The sequence below is a fragment of the Montipora capricornis genome, chromosome 2, assembly GCF_036669925.1.
Source record: "Montipora capricornis isolate CH-2021 chromosome 2, ASM3666992v2, whole genome shotgun sequence".
Classification (NCBI taxonomy): Eukaryota; Metazoa; Cnidaria; class Anthozoa; order Scleractinia; family Acroporidae; genus Montipora; species Montipora capricornis.
Window position 1 is genome coordinate 45,209,811 of NC_090884.1, and position 17,197 is coordinate 45,227,007.

General features: G+C 38.3%; 1 protein-coding gene across 1 annotated transcript; it reads right to left on the reverse strand.

Moving 5' to 3' along the window:
• Nucleotides 1–3,902: 3,902 nt before the first annotated feature.
• LOC138023626 (TLC domain-containing protein 2-like) lies at nucleotides 3,903–16,685 on the reverse strand. The gene is made up of 5 exons (XM_068870670.1): nucleotides 16,613–16,685; nucleotides 16,458–16,476; nucleotides 16,263–16,345; nucleotides 11,474–11,553; nucleotides 3,903–6,560 (listed from the first exon to the last, which is right to left on the reverse strand). Exons 3-5 carry the CDS (start codon nucleotides 16,324–16,326, stop codon nucleotides 6,159–6,161), a joined length of 546 nt encoding a protein of 181 aa, XP_068726771.1. The 5' UTR covers nucleotides 16,327–16,345; nucleotides 16,458–16,476; nucleotides 16,613–16,685; the 3' UTR covers nucleotides 3,903–6,158.
• Nucleotides 16,686–17,197: the final 512 nt, after the last annotated feature.

Consider the following 17,197-nt stretch of genomic DNA (forward strand, 5'->3'; position numbering starts at 1 on the left):
GAACAGAACCAGAGTCACATGATTTCCTAAATATTGTAGTTAGTATTGGGGCAATCACATTAGCCATTTCTTTAAAAACGCGTGGGCTGATTTGGTCTGGAACTGGCGCCTTATGAGATTTGAGAGATTTTAGCAATTTGAGCACGCCAGATTCTGTTATATTATGTCAGCCATGTCAGTGTAAGGTGAAGGTCGACTTAGGAGATCTGGCCTCACTGGTGTTTCTGTTGTAAAATTTCCTGGAAATTGTCATTTAAGAAGTTGAGCAGGTCGTGGGAACTGAAGATGTTAAAGTCACGGCAATGAACTCGTACAAGTACAAGGAGGCATTTCGTTTTTTGCAAACGTTAGCCGTGTAGCACTTATATTTGAACAGACTTAACTGATTAGAGTGTAATGTAAAGTGCTAACGCTCACATGGCCCATATGGGTTAGAAACTTAGCACTTCACATTACACCGCTCTAATCAGTTACGTCTGTTCAAATATAAGTGCTGCACAGCCAACGTTTGCAAAAACGTAATCCTTCCTTATACTTGTACATGTTCACGGCCGTGACTTTAAAATCTTCAGTTCCCACGAACTCCTCCCGTCTGACCTTGTAGCTCAGTCGATAGAGCAGCGGTGTTCTAACCCGAAGGACGTGGGTTCAATTCCCACACTGGTCAGAGTTTTTCTCTGTCCTTGTGTGGGCTCATTTCACTTTAGTAGGGCTAACGCTCACATGGTTCATGTGGGGTAGAAAACTAGCACTTCAGATTACACTCTAATCAGTTATGTCTCTTACACGAAAAGATGGCTGCACGATATCTGGGTTCTAGGAGGAGAATAGCGCGGGCAATTTTTATTGTGCATGTCTTCTCATCGCGCTCGACGAACCAAGCGGTGATCTACTTAGGGTGTTTAGCAACCCCAGGAAACACTGTTGCGGCAACAAAAATGGGTGCTCGTCTCTGTCTGAAACATTTTTTCGTTGCGCGCAGCTATGTTTTTTTTGTTAAGCCACTTTAGGAAACATCGTTACTTCGCAAAGGATATTTGGGGCAAAGTACGAGTAAAGTTCAAAAGCGGTCACACGGTAAAAAAAGACCGCTTAACGTATCAACATACAGAACGAAATAAGTGAAAGGATGAGGCGAAAATAACCCGGGGGGACGAAAGGGTTGAATACAAACCTGGGAGGGAACGAGAAAACAAAAAGAAGCTACAGTATACAATCATAAGCGACAACATGCTTCTCGTTTATTGCTCGGAGGTTAGCCTCCACCGATACATAACCGGTGGCATTTTCCCCTATTTTCTTTTCCAAATGTTTTGTTTCAAGTTTTGTCGTTCAATTCTCCTGTACTGATACTGTCAAATGACCGGTATCTGTCATTCATTTATGGTGCAAACAAATCAAAAAATTAAATAAAATAAGGAACCTACGGAAGCAATGAAAGCTCTTAAGGGACATCTTAGTTTTTTTTTTTTAAATAGGACTTTGTTGTTTTAAAATTTGCGAGCATCTAAGTTTGTCTTTCCGAAAATTCGTTTGTTTTTCGAAATCAATCGGAGTTTACGGAATATACGCCAACTGCCAGAGACACTGAAGACTCGCTCCATACTTTAAATCGCATTGTAATGTTGACTTCGTGAAAAAAAAAAAAGACAACAGAACAACAGATCCAAGATGGTCGTCTCGTAACGTTATCATTTGGTTGTTTGTTCGTGTTGTTGTCAATAGTGTCGTCTGACTTTACTACAAACGGTTTGTAGTAAAGCCAGAGTCGCACGGGAGCTTGCTAATCAATCCTATTCGGATGTCAAGGGATCGAATCCAATATCGCGATAAAAAGCACAACAACATTGAAAACAATTTTGCGAAAACAAGCAAATGAGAACGAACTGAACTGAACTGAACTGGAACTGAGGCTATGCCGGTTTTGTTACGTTTTAATTGTACGCCAATTTCAGTAGGAAATTCTCTTTATTTCGAAAAACAAACTAAGAGCTTCCCGGTGTTCCTTTCTTTTTTTAGTAATTCCCACCATAAATGAAGGAAAGATGCCAAACATTTGAAAATGACAGTATAGGAGAATGACGACAAAAATTGAACGAAAAAAAAAAAGAGACCCCTCGACCCCGACCTTGCGTTTTGGCTACTACTCAAGACACTGCCTCTTTAATAGCCCAATTTCGAATAGAGTGTTTTCACTCACCTTATCAGTTATTTTAATAGCTCACTTTCGATATATTAAAGTTCAGTCATAAACAAAAAGCATCATCTCGAGGCTCTGGGGAAGACATATAAGGATTTGGAGATAAGTCAATGTCCAATATTTTTTATAGTAATTGTATGAGTTTATTCCCCAGAGCCTCGTGCTGGTGCATTTTGTTTAGGATTGATTTTAATAGAGTGTTTTCACGTGACGTCACGGCGGACATGTTATGGTCCCAAACTATTCCTCCGGGAACCGAGCTATCAAGCCGTTTTCCTATCAAAAATGATATTGGGTGTGCATCGTCCATTATTACATTTGAGTATTCCATTATTAATCATCCAAATGCCATTAGTTCGTCTATTCTTTTGGTAACAGTTGAGTTTAAGGGTTGAAGCGTGTAACGCGCGTTCACAGCTTCCGAATATTCAGTGTGAACTGATTGTTGAATGTTTCAGTGCTACCATATTTGGAAACACCTCGCTCTTGTTGTTCCAAATATGGTACTTAGCAAACTGAATATTCAGAAGCTTGTTTCCCAGCATACGATTTTGTCGCATGCGACACCGGGATGCGACAACGGCTTTTACGACAGGCCCACGACATGATTTACGATCGTTGTGTACGTCAGAAAAAATGTCGTAGCATTTTAAAACATGTTTTAAAACGCTGCGACAATCTTAAGTCATGTCGTAGGCCTGTCGTGAGTTGTCGCATGCGACAAAATCGTATCGTGTAAATCGGCCCTTACACGTTTCAACCCTTATGGGGTTTCTGTACATACCTAATGTTGATCTGCACACCTAATGTCAATCTGAGAATAGGCTCCTAGTTTTCTTAGCACGAATTCTAAGACCCCCTGTAAACTGTAGAAATTACTGGAGAGAAACCCGGGAAAATCTACCACTAGTAAACCCCCCTAGTCGGAGATTTATTGTCGTTTATTGTTGCGTGACGTACGGCTAAATTGTGGACTTGTTTTGATACTGGAAGTACAATGAAAAAATAATTCGTGTATCACATTTTTAGTGGGTACAACCAAAGAGTTAACAGATTGAGTTTCTTCTTATTGGAAAGACCCTATCTTTAGTTTCCGTGCCAATAACTAAGCATCGAATTACAAGGGGTCTTAGTTTTCGTACTACGAAAGCTAAGACCTGGTCTTAGTTTTAGTACTACGAAAACAAAGACCCCGGGTCTGAGGTCTTAGTTGTCGAGAGTCTTAGTTTTCGTAACACCCCCGAAGGATGATTAAAGATGCTTAACGTGCGCTTAATAAGTCATTTTCACCGCATTGGCAAATAATTTTTAAAACAATACCTAGGAACAAACTTGGCAAAAACAAAGCAAAATGCAGTGGGGAAGAGCTAAATCGGAACATAATGAACCATTCGAGTAAGTCCACCCTAAAAATAAGTTACGATGTTTACTGTATATTTACACTAAAATGATTATTTATCCTTAAAACATTACTATCATCAGTATTACAATTGTCATTATCATTTCATTATCCTCACCCAACTAGTGGACTAATGTAAATCCTGCATTTTGATTGGCTACGCTACTAGAGGACTATTAGTCCTCGAGTAACGAAAAACGTGACGCTATCTTTCGTTTTATTCAACTTGCATTTTCTTCATCTTGCATTTGCTAACTTTGTTATTGCCTTTTCTGTCCGACTAGTTGGGTGATACTAAAACAATTAGACCCGTAGCCCGCAAGGGCTACGGGTCTAATTGTTAAATAGACAGGAGTGTTTTACTGGAAAAAAATCATACGACACTACATCCGGGACCCGAGTGGCTCACTAGTGAGAATATTGATGACGTCATTTTCTACCTTTGAATGGCTGCTTGTGCAAACAGTCAGTGAAAAAAATGGCGAGCGATAGATTCGTGAAGTTCTCTGAAGCTGACGTAAAATCCTTCTCTGAAAAACAAGAAAATGCTAACACGAAGAATAAAACTTCACACAACTTCAAATTATTCAAGGATTTCCTTGCATGTGAAGAACAAACGCGAAAACTGAAAAGATTCCTGCCCCCAAGCGGCGAGACTTTGCGATAAAGTTTGTGTTCGGTCTTAGAAAGAAAACTGGTGAGTAAAACACTCCCGTCTATATAATAAAAATAAAATTACACGTTAGCCTCGAAGATATGAATTTTATGTACTCGTGGAAAGAACAATAATAGAGTGCTTTAGCTTCTAGGACGAGAACGACTACGAGTTCGAGATTTTCTCATAGAACAACAGTGAGCGCGCAAACCAGCTTCATTTAGCGGGAAAACGTGATACTGTCGTCATTTTAGTACGAAGTCTTGCAAATAAAATGTCGTCGTGTCGAAACAAGTCAACAACACGGTAGCGGTTTTGGCATTTTTCGATCAGCAAAAAGACTCAGTTATCAGAAATAAGGATAACTGAGCAGCCTACACTGCTAACAAAGAGTAAGATTAATTGTACGGGTTAAAATTTTTCTAAGTATTTTCGCTAGAAACAGGCAGTCAAATTTCGTACTCGTTTTCGTCCTCGTCCTGGAATCTAAAGGTCCCTATTGTTCTTCCCACGAGAACATAAATTCATATCTTCTCGCCACCCTGTAACATCCTATCTATACTTTTTCCTGAAGGAGATCATAAATACAACACAACGCCCAAGTGACTTATGTCCAGAAATGGAGGTAATTTTGTCATCAAACTTTAAGTCTCAGCATTTTCTACCTGTTTCTTGCAATGAGGTAAATGTAAGGTTAAACGTTATTTTTTGGTGAGGGTAAATCATCCAGCTATTTATTTCTAATCGAGGACTGGAGTTAGGGAACAATTTGTGACGTGAAGTGTCCGTATTCCGGAGGAGACGTGAGTGATGTTGAAGTTGAAGAGAAAAGCAAGGGGACACTTTGTGACGCTTATTGAAATCAGCGTGCATTTCTGGACATTCCCTCCTAGTGACACGACAATTGTCAGGATAAAAGCTCTTCTTTTGATAGAACTTGCTATATTGCTTTTTGAACAAAGATAAGCAGCGTGAGACCATATAATAGGTACATAGTGCAACACGAACACGGTAGAAGAAACGCAACACAACTGCCATCGCGCAAATTGCTATACTTTTTAGGCTTCTAGGGCGCGGACAACAAGATTACACGAACTCAGGAGCCCATCACCCGGTGCCTCAATCTCCCATATAAACCCTTGGAGACAACCTTTGCCCGTATCTTTTTATTTTTAGACGTTCGAATTCCCGCGAATTAATTTTGCCGTACAAACAAAACAAAGTTATTGTATTACGTCACAAGCAGTCACGCACCAGTGATCGCGTTCGCCTCACAAAATATTCTAAAAATAAAAAGATACGGGCAAAGGTTGACTCGATGATATAGTCTGGATGGAGGCTCCGGGTGATGGGCTCCTGACGAACTACAAGCACTCCCCCCTGAAAAAAAAAACTTTACGAGCGTGTGTTGCGGAAATAAAATCAAGCGCAAGGAAAAATGCCGCGCGAAATCTAACAAATCCTCATAAAACAAAATCGTGTTGCACGAGGGGGGGAGGGGGGGGGAAGGAGACTTCGCGCGCCCATTTTTCCAGGCGCAAAACACATTCGAAATCTTTAAATTCGATTCAAATTAAGACTACGTTAAATATTTTCATTATTCAAACGTCGGTAAAATGCAATATCATTGGGCTCGATTACATGGCGAATTTCAGTCTATTTATAGTCAGTTAGTTTCATTTTAAGAGCGCGAAAGTAATCTGGGGAATGGGCAAAGAATGCGGTATTATGTGACTTTCATCAGCCCGGTCTTCTATGAGGCCGAAGTTTTATACACCTTATCACAAATGTTTCAAATGAGACTGAGGGAGTTGTAGTTAACCGTTGGTCTGAAATTCGCAATGTAATCTGTCGCCAACGCAATATCAACGTTAATTAAGAACTAATAACAAGAACAAATAATGCTAATTAAATTTCTCTTGAACGGAACCATTACAGCAATCCCCGTTCCGCGGCGTCTTAACCATAAACTCCATCTTCCACAGCTGGGAGAATAGGGTCACGTTGATCACAATCAGTGCAACATATCCAATAACTCCAACCAGAAAATAAGGCAAGTACGTCTTATGTCCTTCACGAACATACAACGCTGTACACCAAACCAAGAAAACGAATCGTAACGCGATATAAGTTCCAAACAGAGCCACCAGGTTCAGCTTGTAAACAAGCTGTGAGCGCTCTATCCCGTGAAAACGCATTAACCGGCGAAGATGCAGGAAAACACTGTTGAATTCTATGACACAGAGGCTTGTAGCGAAGGGAAGAAACTGCTTTATGTATAGTACAAATACAGCTACTGTGATAATCTTGAAAGCAAAAAGATAATAACATTTCAATCAACTAACAGTGACAGAAATCGTGAGATGTTTTCCGCAAAAGCAGACTAGTAAGATCATGTAAATTATATTGTATATAAGCGATGGTAAAGTTTATTTTCATTAAATCCCCTGATGAGTGGGCGACCACGAAACAGGATTGTTGGGATGAACTTAAAGTTTATTTGTTTTTTCTTCCACAAATAAACACACACACACACGCACATATATATATAGAGAGAGAGGGCTGTGAGAATGAAAACACAGCTACGCGGTGATTGCCCTACAGGCCTGTTTCGTAAGGCTTGAAGCCTCACTCTTCAGGAGTTTTATTTTTATATCACAAACACTACGTAAACTGACGTAAATGTTGGTGTTCAGGCGCTAAGCTAATTGTTCTGTTGTAGCGCCTTCGCTCGGTGCCTGCATGATAGTCTATCCTTGCGGTAGAGTGCTCGATGCGTTTCGCATAGCGTAGTATATCTGAGGTAACCGGTCGTGTCGCCAAAGTGTCAGTTTGCCAACGACCTGTTCGCCAACGTCTAATGTCAGTTCGCCAACGTCCAAAATACTTTGTGAAATAGATCTGAAATGTATTTACAAATTACCAAAAGAAGATAATGTGACCTTTGATCCAAGACGAATTGTTTGTTTCGGCTTGAAAATGTTTGTTTCACTCTCCCCAATCTCTCTGTCTCTCTCTCTCTCTGTCTCTCTCTCTCTCTCTCTGTCTCCCTCTCTCTCCCACGCCATCCACGGCTTTATTTGTTGGCATAAACCGGCTGTAAAACCTTTTCATTAAACATTTGCGTAGGTAAAGAGCCATTGAGTTGAAATATGTTTGTTTGATTACGCGTTTAGAAGCGTTCACTTGTTTCCCGCAAGTTTCGCCTAGTGTTTATTCTACTCTCGTAGAGGGTTTTTGCATTGCTTGAAACGCGAACAAGATATTGGACGCCTTTATCCGTCTTTTGGCAAACATTTTTAAGTGCGTCCGTTTAGTTCGCCTCTCCATCAATTGCAAACACTGATTAAATATTTGCGGCAAAACTTTTTCCTTCCCCCACTCAACTATTAAATGTTCCCCCTACAGCCTGTTTCTCTACCGGTCTCTTTTCTCTCTGTTACGAGAAGAATTGGAAACGTGATAAAAACAATGTGAGCTCATTAACTTCGTTTGTGCGGCATATTGTAAAGGAAGTGAGAACTTTTTCAACTTGAGTAGGATATTGTTTAAACGTTTCTCAGGAAGTGATTTGCAAATTATTTAATTGACAATTATTTTCAACGAAAAAAGTTTTTGGACGTTGGCGAACTGACACATAAGCGTTAGCGAACTGACGTTAGACGTTGGCGAATAGACTTCATACGTTGGCGAACAGGTCGTTGGCGAACTGACACGTTGGCGAAACGACCGGTATTGATGTGGAGTTTTTCAGTTTTTCATTAAAGCCGACAAAGCACGCAACCTCAACAAAAGAACTGAATTTATTTCCAAATGCCGCCACGAGAACCAATAATTCCTGGGAAACATCGATCTCAGCAGGCGCGTAGCGTCCTATACGCAAATACGCAAGTGCGTACTTGAAGTCACCAGAAAATTTTGAAGTTTTATACTAATTGTTTCTATTTTTAACTTTTACTTGTACGCAACCAAGATTTCCTTATGAAAACACCACTTTGATTAAATTCTTAAAACTGAAACAAAAGCTATACCATGTTCTCACTTAAGAATGAAGGGGTAGTTTCTAAAGAAACTGTGGTGCTGCGTCGGTGGGGAAGTAGTACACAAAAATTTGGTTTATCAACGGAGTTGATAATGTAAATTGACCACCGTACAGAGATTCTAAAAGCTGACGTTTCGAGCGGGCTAACGCTCGAAACGTCAGCTTTTAGAATCTCTGTACGGTGGTCAATTTACATTATCAACTCCGTTGATAAACCAAATTTTTGTATACATGTTCTCACTTAGTTTTGCATTGTACTTTTTTTACCCTAAACAATGCAGTGTTGTTTGGTCAGCGTGCAACAAAAAGGCGAAGTTGCAAAGGAGCGACGTTCCAAGAACGTTCTTGACAAAGGAGCGACGTTCCAAGAACGTTGTTGGCAATTCCAGTCAGGCTAGCACAACCAAAACGATGTTTTGTTTGCGCCAAGTTTGCTCAAAATAAGGGCAAGACGCTTTGTACTTTGCTTGTATTCACACAACTACTTCGAACAAGAAATAAAGAACGCAGTATTTTTCGCTTAGTTTACTTAGGTTTCTAGATCATATGTACTTGTGCGTACTTGAAAAAATGACCACGCTACGCGCCTGCTCAGATTACAATAGATTGACTAATTAACCAACCACTGTATACATTTAAAGTAAACGAGGTATACTATTCATTAAAGTCTGTCTGATGATCGCGTAAGCGTGAAACTCAGAGTCAAAGAAAACGTGATTATAGCTATAACACCAGCGTGTCCGACTTGAAGAAATCCCTATCTTTGAGTTAAGCGACAGAAGAAAATTCCATCCTCTACAAATTTTTGCATAAATCTGTGTATAATAATATTGCTTTGCCTATCCCGCCATATTATCAATTGTCTACTAGGGAAACTAGAAATTACTCGACGACTTCATTTATTCAACCATCTGTACATCATGATTATTATAAGTATAGTTTCTTTCCGAGAACAATAAGGGACTGGAACTGTTTATCACCTGTAACCAGATCACTTAATTATTCACCATTTTGCAGTGCAAAACTATTTTAAGTTTTAAGTTTTATTTTTAAGTATAGCTATATTCTTAATTACATATTTATTTAATTATTATTTATTTTTTATTGGCTATGTTTAAATTTTATTCTCTTATCTCTTCTTGATGTGTAATAGCGTTGAAGAGTATTGAGTATTAAAGTAGAAAGTAGAAGTAGAAGTTATTGATTAGTTCAAGCTATGTATATGTATATGTATATGTATATTTATTAAAAAACTGGATCATTGGATAATGCAATTCGAGAGTTTTGATTGGCTAAGCCATCATGGGTTATGAGCCATTATACCATGATCTACAAACACGGCAAGCATATGCGTGATATTTTGGACCCTTTTATTTTTATTGTAGTCTAGTTTTCTATATTTTTGGGGCGTTTTTAATAAAACAATTATTCCACTCACACTTTTTGGACATGAGATGATTATAGCCAACTCGGTGCTACGCGCCTTGTTGGCTATCTATCAACTCATATCCAACGTGTGCTCATGGAATAATTGTTAAATATACATAGGCAGAATATGAAGGTTTACACTAACAATGAACTCCCAGAAGAAGGATCCAAAGTATATCTAAGCAATACACCACAAGTTTCTATTGTTTATCATGCCTATAAACCATAGAAACCTGTGGTCTATTGCTTTTCTATAATAATTCAGAAGATGCGCGATTTTTCCATGAGTTTACTGGCACCATAAAAGATAGCTGATTGACCAATCAGAGCGTGCGCATTCATTTGGTTATTGTATAAATATATATATGTGAACATCAAATCATTACCTCATATATCTTTCTTTATCATCAGATGTTTTAGAGTAGCTTGGTGTATCTAATATCTCAGCATTTATCCTGCGCAACTCCATGCCCTAATCTTTGCGCCTAAATAGTAAGTGGGTTCTTTTTCACCTCACATGATTATGAAAATGAGGGGTTGTGAGACGGCCTACGGTTTATCGTACTTATCAGAGAAACTTAAATAGCTGATGTCATTACAAAAGCAGCACCCATCTCGGGCTGCTGCTTGTTACCTGGTTGTTTGGTTTTTGTAGGTTACTCATCACTAGAGCGTAACTATTTATACCATCTGTTAGTCTTGAAATAGCCCAAAAAGGATAAATTGGAGCTGGACAGAAGTTGTGAAGGGCTTAATTTCTTGACGACGAAGTGTGTTTGTCCTTATTAAAAACCGTTCTTAAGGGCATCACCATGCCCGGCCATCATGGGGCAGGTTGCTAAGATCAGGAACATAAAACTTCTACTGAAACATTTGAGCCACTCATGGAAAAATCGCGCGTCTTCTGAATTTTTATATAAAAGCAATAGACCACAGGTTTCTATGGTTTATAGGCATGATAAACCACTTGGGATGTTGGAAGAACACTCGAATAATTCATAATTCGTAAAGTGTGTTTGTCCTTATTAAACACTGTTCTTAAGGGTGTCACCATGGGGCAGGTTGCCAAGATTAGGAACATAAAACTACTGAAGCATTTGAGACAAAAGGGGTTCACTGGCCAATCTATTTTAAGAAATAACTTTTGAAAGCCCTGCCCGTAGGAAGCCCTTTTTAAAATTTAAAACTACACACTTTTTAAAATACTCTCAGATACTCTGCAATTTAGTACCGAACACCATCAATCTTCCCTTCCTCCCTCCCCTCCCAATCAGTGACACAGTTCTCCAAATTTGACGTAATACACTGCAGCAAGTATAAAAATGTAGACGAACATGGTCCCTGGTAAGTAAGGTATCACAAAGTAAAATTAATGGAGACTGAATGCCGAAAATACAGTGAGGTAGAGAACTAGGAAAAGGTGCTGCGGGAACGTCCCTTGCCATGGAGCCTGTTTTTCAAGTCCCGAAACCTTTTCAGGTCCGAAAAAGCCATTTTTGAACCTGCCATCTGCTTGTTTTGAAAGCTGATCCTCAGACAAGTTTTCAAGATAACAAAAATCAAAATGACTCTTGAGGTGTGATGATGTAAAACTCCCCCTTTCTTGAGATATAGAAGGAATTGTGATCAACAAGCCCCAGTCATTCTCAAAGAAAATTAAGCCTTGCAAAATAGAAGACTTAAGCAACATGACAAGGTTAACAAAACTCAAAAAGGCAAGTAAAATAGTTCTTTAAAATTTGTGCTTACCACAATATGATGCACAATAAGACCCGGTGATCCTCTGAAGTCATGTACTACAATGTCTAACGTGTCATGTAAGGTGTAACCTATTGTAGCACAAAGGAGAAAAGAAATTACAAGTACGGGTATTGAATGACTACAATCGAATGTTTGCCCTTGTGTTACAAATAAATAAGCTTCATTCTGAATCAGATTCCTTTTTTCATTGACTGTCACTGGGAGCTACTTTCAGACAGCCACTCCCTAGCTGCACCACTTGCTTCCCAGCTTAGTAATTAATTTAAATCTATGCACCAACTTGAAAGACATGTATTAGTTAAATCACTGCTTGACAAAAGATATGGTTTGTATTTTTGCTTTGTTGGCAAACTCCTTAAATTCCATTTTTACGAAGCCATTTCCAATAAACTTTTACTGTAAATGCCAGAAGGAAACACCATTTATAAACCTTACCTTATCTTAATTTCTTTCTCTTTTCTCTTATTTTGCCTTCCCAATACGGCTATAATCCTTGGTGGATATAGCTAAGACAACATATCCAGAAAGTTATAATTGAAACTTGCAGCTCTATATATTTACAAGTACGGTGCATTTTGGCCTTGCAGCCTTGTCCTACTTCTCAATTAGAACAAATTTATTTCCTGATAGTCTACGGGTAAAGCTTGCCTCTCCCGTTTTCAAAGCTGGTGAAAACAGTGACAGAGGTAACCATCGACCCATTTAAGTTATCCATACCATAGCACATATTTTTGAGGGGCTTATAATTCATGAGAAGTTATCAAATAATTAATCAGAAATTCACAACCTTATGTATACACAACAGTTTGGTTTTAGAGTTTTGCACTCAGCTGCTACTGCACCAAGCGCTAGCTCTCACACACGACTGGCTTGTCAATTTTGACAAGGAAAAAGTCAACGGTGTGTTATTCCTTGACTCAAAGAGAGCTTCCAATGAGATCCTGTTAAAAAAGGTTTCTTGGCATCTACTCTGAAAGGCTACTAGATGTATCCTGTGCTGTTCCACAAGGAACAACCCTTGGCCCTTAAACTTATGGGGATACTTCCCTTAACGTTTGGAGTCCTCTACCCCACAACTCTACATTGATGACACTGGCCTAACAATCTCGAGCACTCGATATCAGGATCTTGAAGAAGTTATGAATTCGTAAGTTTTGGGTGGTGAGAGCACTCGCCTCCCACCAATGTGGCCCTGGTTCAATTCCCAGACTCAGCGCCATCTGTGGGTTGAGTTTGTTGGTTCTCTAGTTTGCACCGAGAGGTATTCTCCAGGTACTCCGGTTTCCCCTCTCCTCAAAAACCAACATTTGACTTGATTTGTGTTAATTGTTAATTTCAGTTTACAGTGTCCCCAATTAGTGCTCCAGCGCTAGAATGACTAGGCACTTAGATAAAGTTCCTTTCCTTTCCTTTCCTTTCATTTCCACCATCAATGGATTATCACTGAATATATTAAAATCAGACTTTATATTTTTATACCACCTAGAATGCTAAGTATGCTTTTGGTTCGACCTTGTTGAGCTGCATTTGTTGCCGTACTTGCGACAGCAATTAGCAAGACAGTTATTAACATTATAATGAACAGATTAAGGCAGAGAATTGCATTGCTGAAGAGTAGCATAAATTTGTCTCTAAACTGTATTTCCATAAAAAGAGTTCAACACTTCAAATGCTCAAACTACAATGTTTACAGATAGAAACAGTCTTTTCTCTTTGCTACCATCTTTTTGTGCCTTCAAAAAGGAAATTAATAAAGATCAGTTTTTGCATTAGCACTCCAGTACAGCATGTCTATTCTGTTAGTGTTCAGACCTAATCACCTCACCCCACCCCCAGAATAGACATGCCCCTCCTGTGCTTTTCTGTAACCAGCCTTTCTTGGCTTTCCTTCGAAGTTTAGTGGCTACCTTGGAAAGACAACTGAAGAAAAAGGGCCATTCCGTAAGCATAACAAACGACCTGGTATTTGAGAAAACCAGGGAGGTTCTTTAGTGCAAACAAAAACAACTAAAGAAGCAAGGAAAGAGAAATCAACCCAGATCAACGGTAGCTTTGACAAGGGACGAACTAAAACACTCTTCACTTTGAACTACTTTAGAATATCTGAAACACAGTAAGTGTTGTAAATTTTATTAAATAAATTGTCGGTTCCAAGGCGATTTTAAACCATTGTTTATTGCTTTCATCGCCCCACTCCATTTGTGCAAAATAAATTTATCTATCAAACACTACCACGAAAAGAACCTCAGTACCTATGAAATAAACACATTACAGCATGGAAAATGCTGTGTACGATTTTAATTCACTCGTTGTTTTGTATCAGAAAACTTACTCATTCACTGCGCTCACTCGTCTGTTTTCTGATACTACTCAACTCGTGAATAAAAATCGTACGCCTGCATTTTCCATGAAGTAACCTCTATTTTCATTAAACCCCTCTTCTAATATCGGTCAGTGTAAAACGCAGACTGCAGACTGCAGACCGGGGCTAAAATGCAGATTGAGGGTAAAATACAGAATGCAGTCACTGCAGACCAGGGGTAAAATGCAGACTAACGGTAAAATAGATATTAATAACAAAAAATGAGTCATAAGGATAAAATAAAGAGTGTTTAAAAGACAATCCTGTTTTACATCTGTCAACAACTCACATTATCATGACTGCAGGTTGCTGCACCTTTTGGGGACTGCTGTTGAGAGTCTATGGAAAATGCAATCGTTGAAATCATCTGTGCTTTGTTTTGCCCTTCCAGATGCATTGAAATATTCAAAGTTATTTCTCACACCAGCACATCAAGCAATATCGATCGAAAAACCAACAATTATTACTTGGAATACCTGAAAGGTATCTGAGTTATAACCCCGGTTGTCTTTTTTCGGTGCAATGAAATGCACAAAGAATTTCATGTATTCCGAGCAATTTGGACGCGGGGATTTCTTTGGTTAAGCTATGTGCGATAACCCCTCAGGAGAGGCTGTAATTGGAAATATAAACATCTTCCAGATGCAAGACAAACGAACTTGTGAACTAAAGGATAAACATAACGTACACGAAAGCGAATGAAAGGATCCTAATAAGAAATTTTTACATCTCAGTGATACTGGCTTAAACCGACTGAAATTTTAAATTGTTGCAAAATCCATGTTATCTCTGTCTTTGCTAATTGGTATTGTAGCCTTGCGGGTCAAAATAAATTGAGTTATCGGGTAATTACTCAGTGACTTTGTTCAGTGCAGCAAAATGGACAGGAGAATTACGGGGTGGTGATTTCTTTGCCTAAAAGCAACTCACTTAACGAAAATATACTTTTTCCCTCCACAACAAGGATTCTAACAGCTTCAATTTTTACAGAGTTTGATGAAAATCCGGATTTATAACATGTGATGGGGCAACCAAAGCAATGGGAGCTGTGTTGGGGTTTCAGCACAAAGCACAAACTGGTATGAACACTCTTTATTTTATCCTTATGACTCGTTTTTTCTTATTAATATTTTATTTTGCCTACAGTCTGCATTTTACTAATGGTCTGCAGGCTGCATTTTACCCCCGGTCTGCAGTCTGCGTTTTACACTGACCGCTTCTAATATTATTACTTGTCCACTCCCCACTGGAGGAAAATTATAATTTGCTCAACTTTGTCCTTGTGATAGGACTTCTTCATTATTCTTATGATCATTAGTTTTACATTTACTTTTACTATTACTATTACTCAGTGTGTAACTAACGCTTCCCACATTTTTTTGGGTTGATATAAAGTATAAGGATCAAACTTCACAAAATGACAATATAATGGAACATGAATCCTTCTAATTATGACGACAATAAGTTTATGAGGCAATGATATCATCAACATCATCCCTTATGTTATCCCACCTATACGTTTATATATTGAGATTTGTCAGAATTGGAATGTATCCACAAGATTGATCACAAACATCCATGTTTCTCCCTGGAACTTCGACAATTCTAGATTTTTCACAAATATTTCCGAGAAAAATCAATTACGAAAAAATAAGCCCAGATTCATCCATTTTTGTGGTTTCCTTCTCCATTCAACAGCCATGTACATATGTTTGTATGCAACAAAATTTCCTTGCTCTCTTTAAGTATCGGTTCAAGAATGAATGTTTACTTATTTTATTTTTATTTACTTCTTGCAATTTATGGCATGCAAAAAAAACAGAGGCCAAGGGATGAAATGCAAAAGAGTCAAAGACCCCATATTAAAGCAGATCACTGATGGTACCATAATGAAAATATTACTACAAATTAAATTGTGGTAATAACAAATATTTTTATTATAACAATAAGAACACTAAAACTATACTAATCCATTTACACTTTACACTTGTTGCCTCACGAAGGGAAAGTGGAAGGGAGTTCCACGTTCCCACAATTCTATGAAAATAACTATTTAACTCTGCCGTCTAATCAAAATTTATAGGACAAAATTAACATTCAAACAGATAACAAGCAAAAGACCAACTGTATCCGTATATCATCACCATACATCAGTTTCGGTTCAAGAATGAATGTTAACTTTGCCCTCTATTCATAATTTAGAGGACAAAATTAACATTTAAATAGTAAGCAAAAAGATCAACTGTGTCCATACATCAATTCGAGCTCAGATACATTTCACATGGTCGACAGTATTAGTTTTGTTACGTAATATTTTTGTCTTCAAAATATGCACTGAAAGATACAAGCCCTTTGCATTGGCCAAAAGGTTAGGATAAACGATTTACATTTTACAAGATAATATAATATACTTACCTACTAAGAACGTCAATAAGTAAGTTGAAGACAAACTCCAGCCTTTCGTCACATCATGGAGCATTTCTGGATTATCGACGAAACTATGTTTGACATTCAGAAAAAAAAATCAATATCTCTCATGCAAGTTCTAAGTACTGTAATCATTGAGAAATATTCAGCTTCACAGAAATAAATACTGGTGTAAATACTTGCCAATAGACTGACCAAACACCTGAAATGCATGCATGAAGAAACGATATCAAAATATTAAAATACAACCACTCATTTTTTGTAGAAACGGACAAAGGTAAAGAAATGCTTGATTTAAAAGCAAAAGAAGCTGCTAGAAACGCTAAAAAGAAACCAACGCGAAAAGCATTAGGTAAAACCACTGAGAGTCAAGCGACATCGTTGCTGTTGTAATTTGAGACACGCACGAATGACAAGGCTCTTAACAATCACTTCCGACAGAACGCGGTGTGTGACACTTCAAAATGTCAATCAACATCTCTGGCAAGTGTGGACTGCAGAAAACGTGATGACGACAGCCTGAAAGCCAATTCAAGCGTACTTCCTACATGATCTTTAAAACAATTTCATTTTGTTCATTTGTGTCAAAAGAGTCCTAACACTTAATGATGTAATATGTTAAGGCACTTTTAGGGCGCGTTCGATTGACCGTATTCCGGAATAGGAATACATGGAATAGAAGTTAGAAATCCTTCGTTTTTGCGGAGATTCATATTAATATTGTCAAACATTTGCTAAAATGCTAATTTAAACATAGCCTTATTATCCTTGTTGCTGCAAAACGCCGCACATAATGTTTTTAATCATCACTCCACGTATTGTTATTCCGGAATAGGGTCAATCGAACGCGCCCTTAATAGTCACGCAAACAAGTCACGTGAGTTACAATACAATACAATACAATACAATACATACTTAAGTGA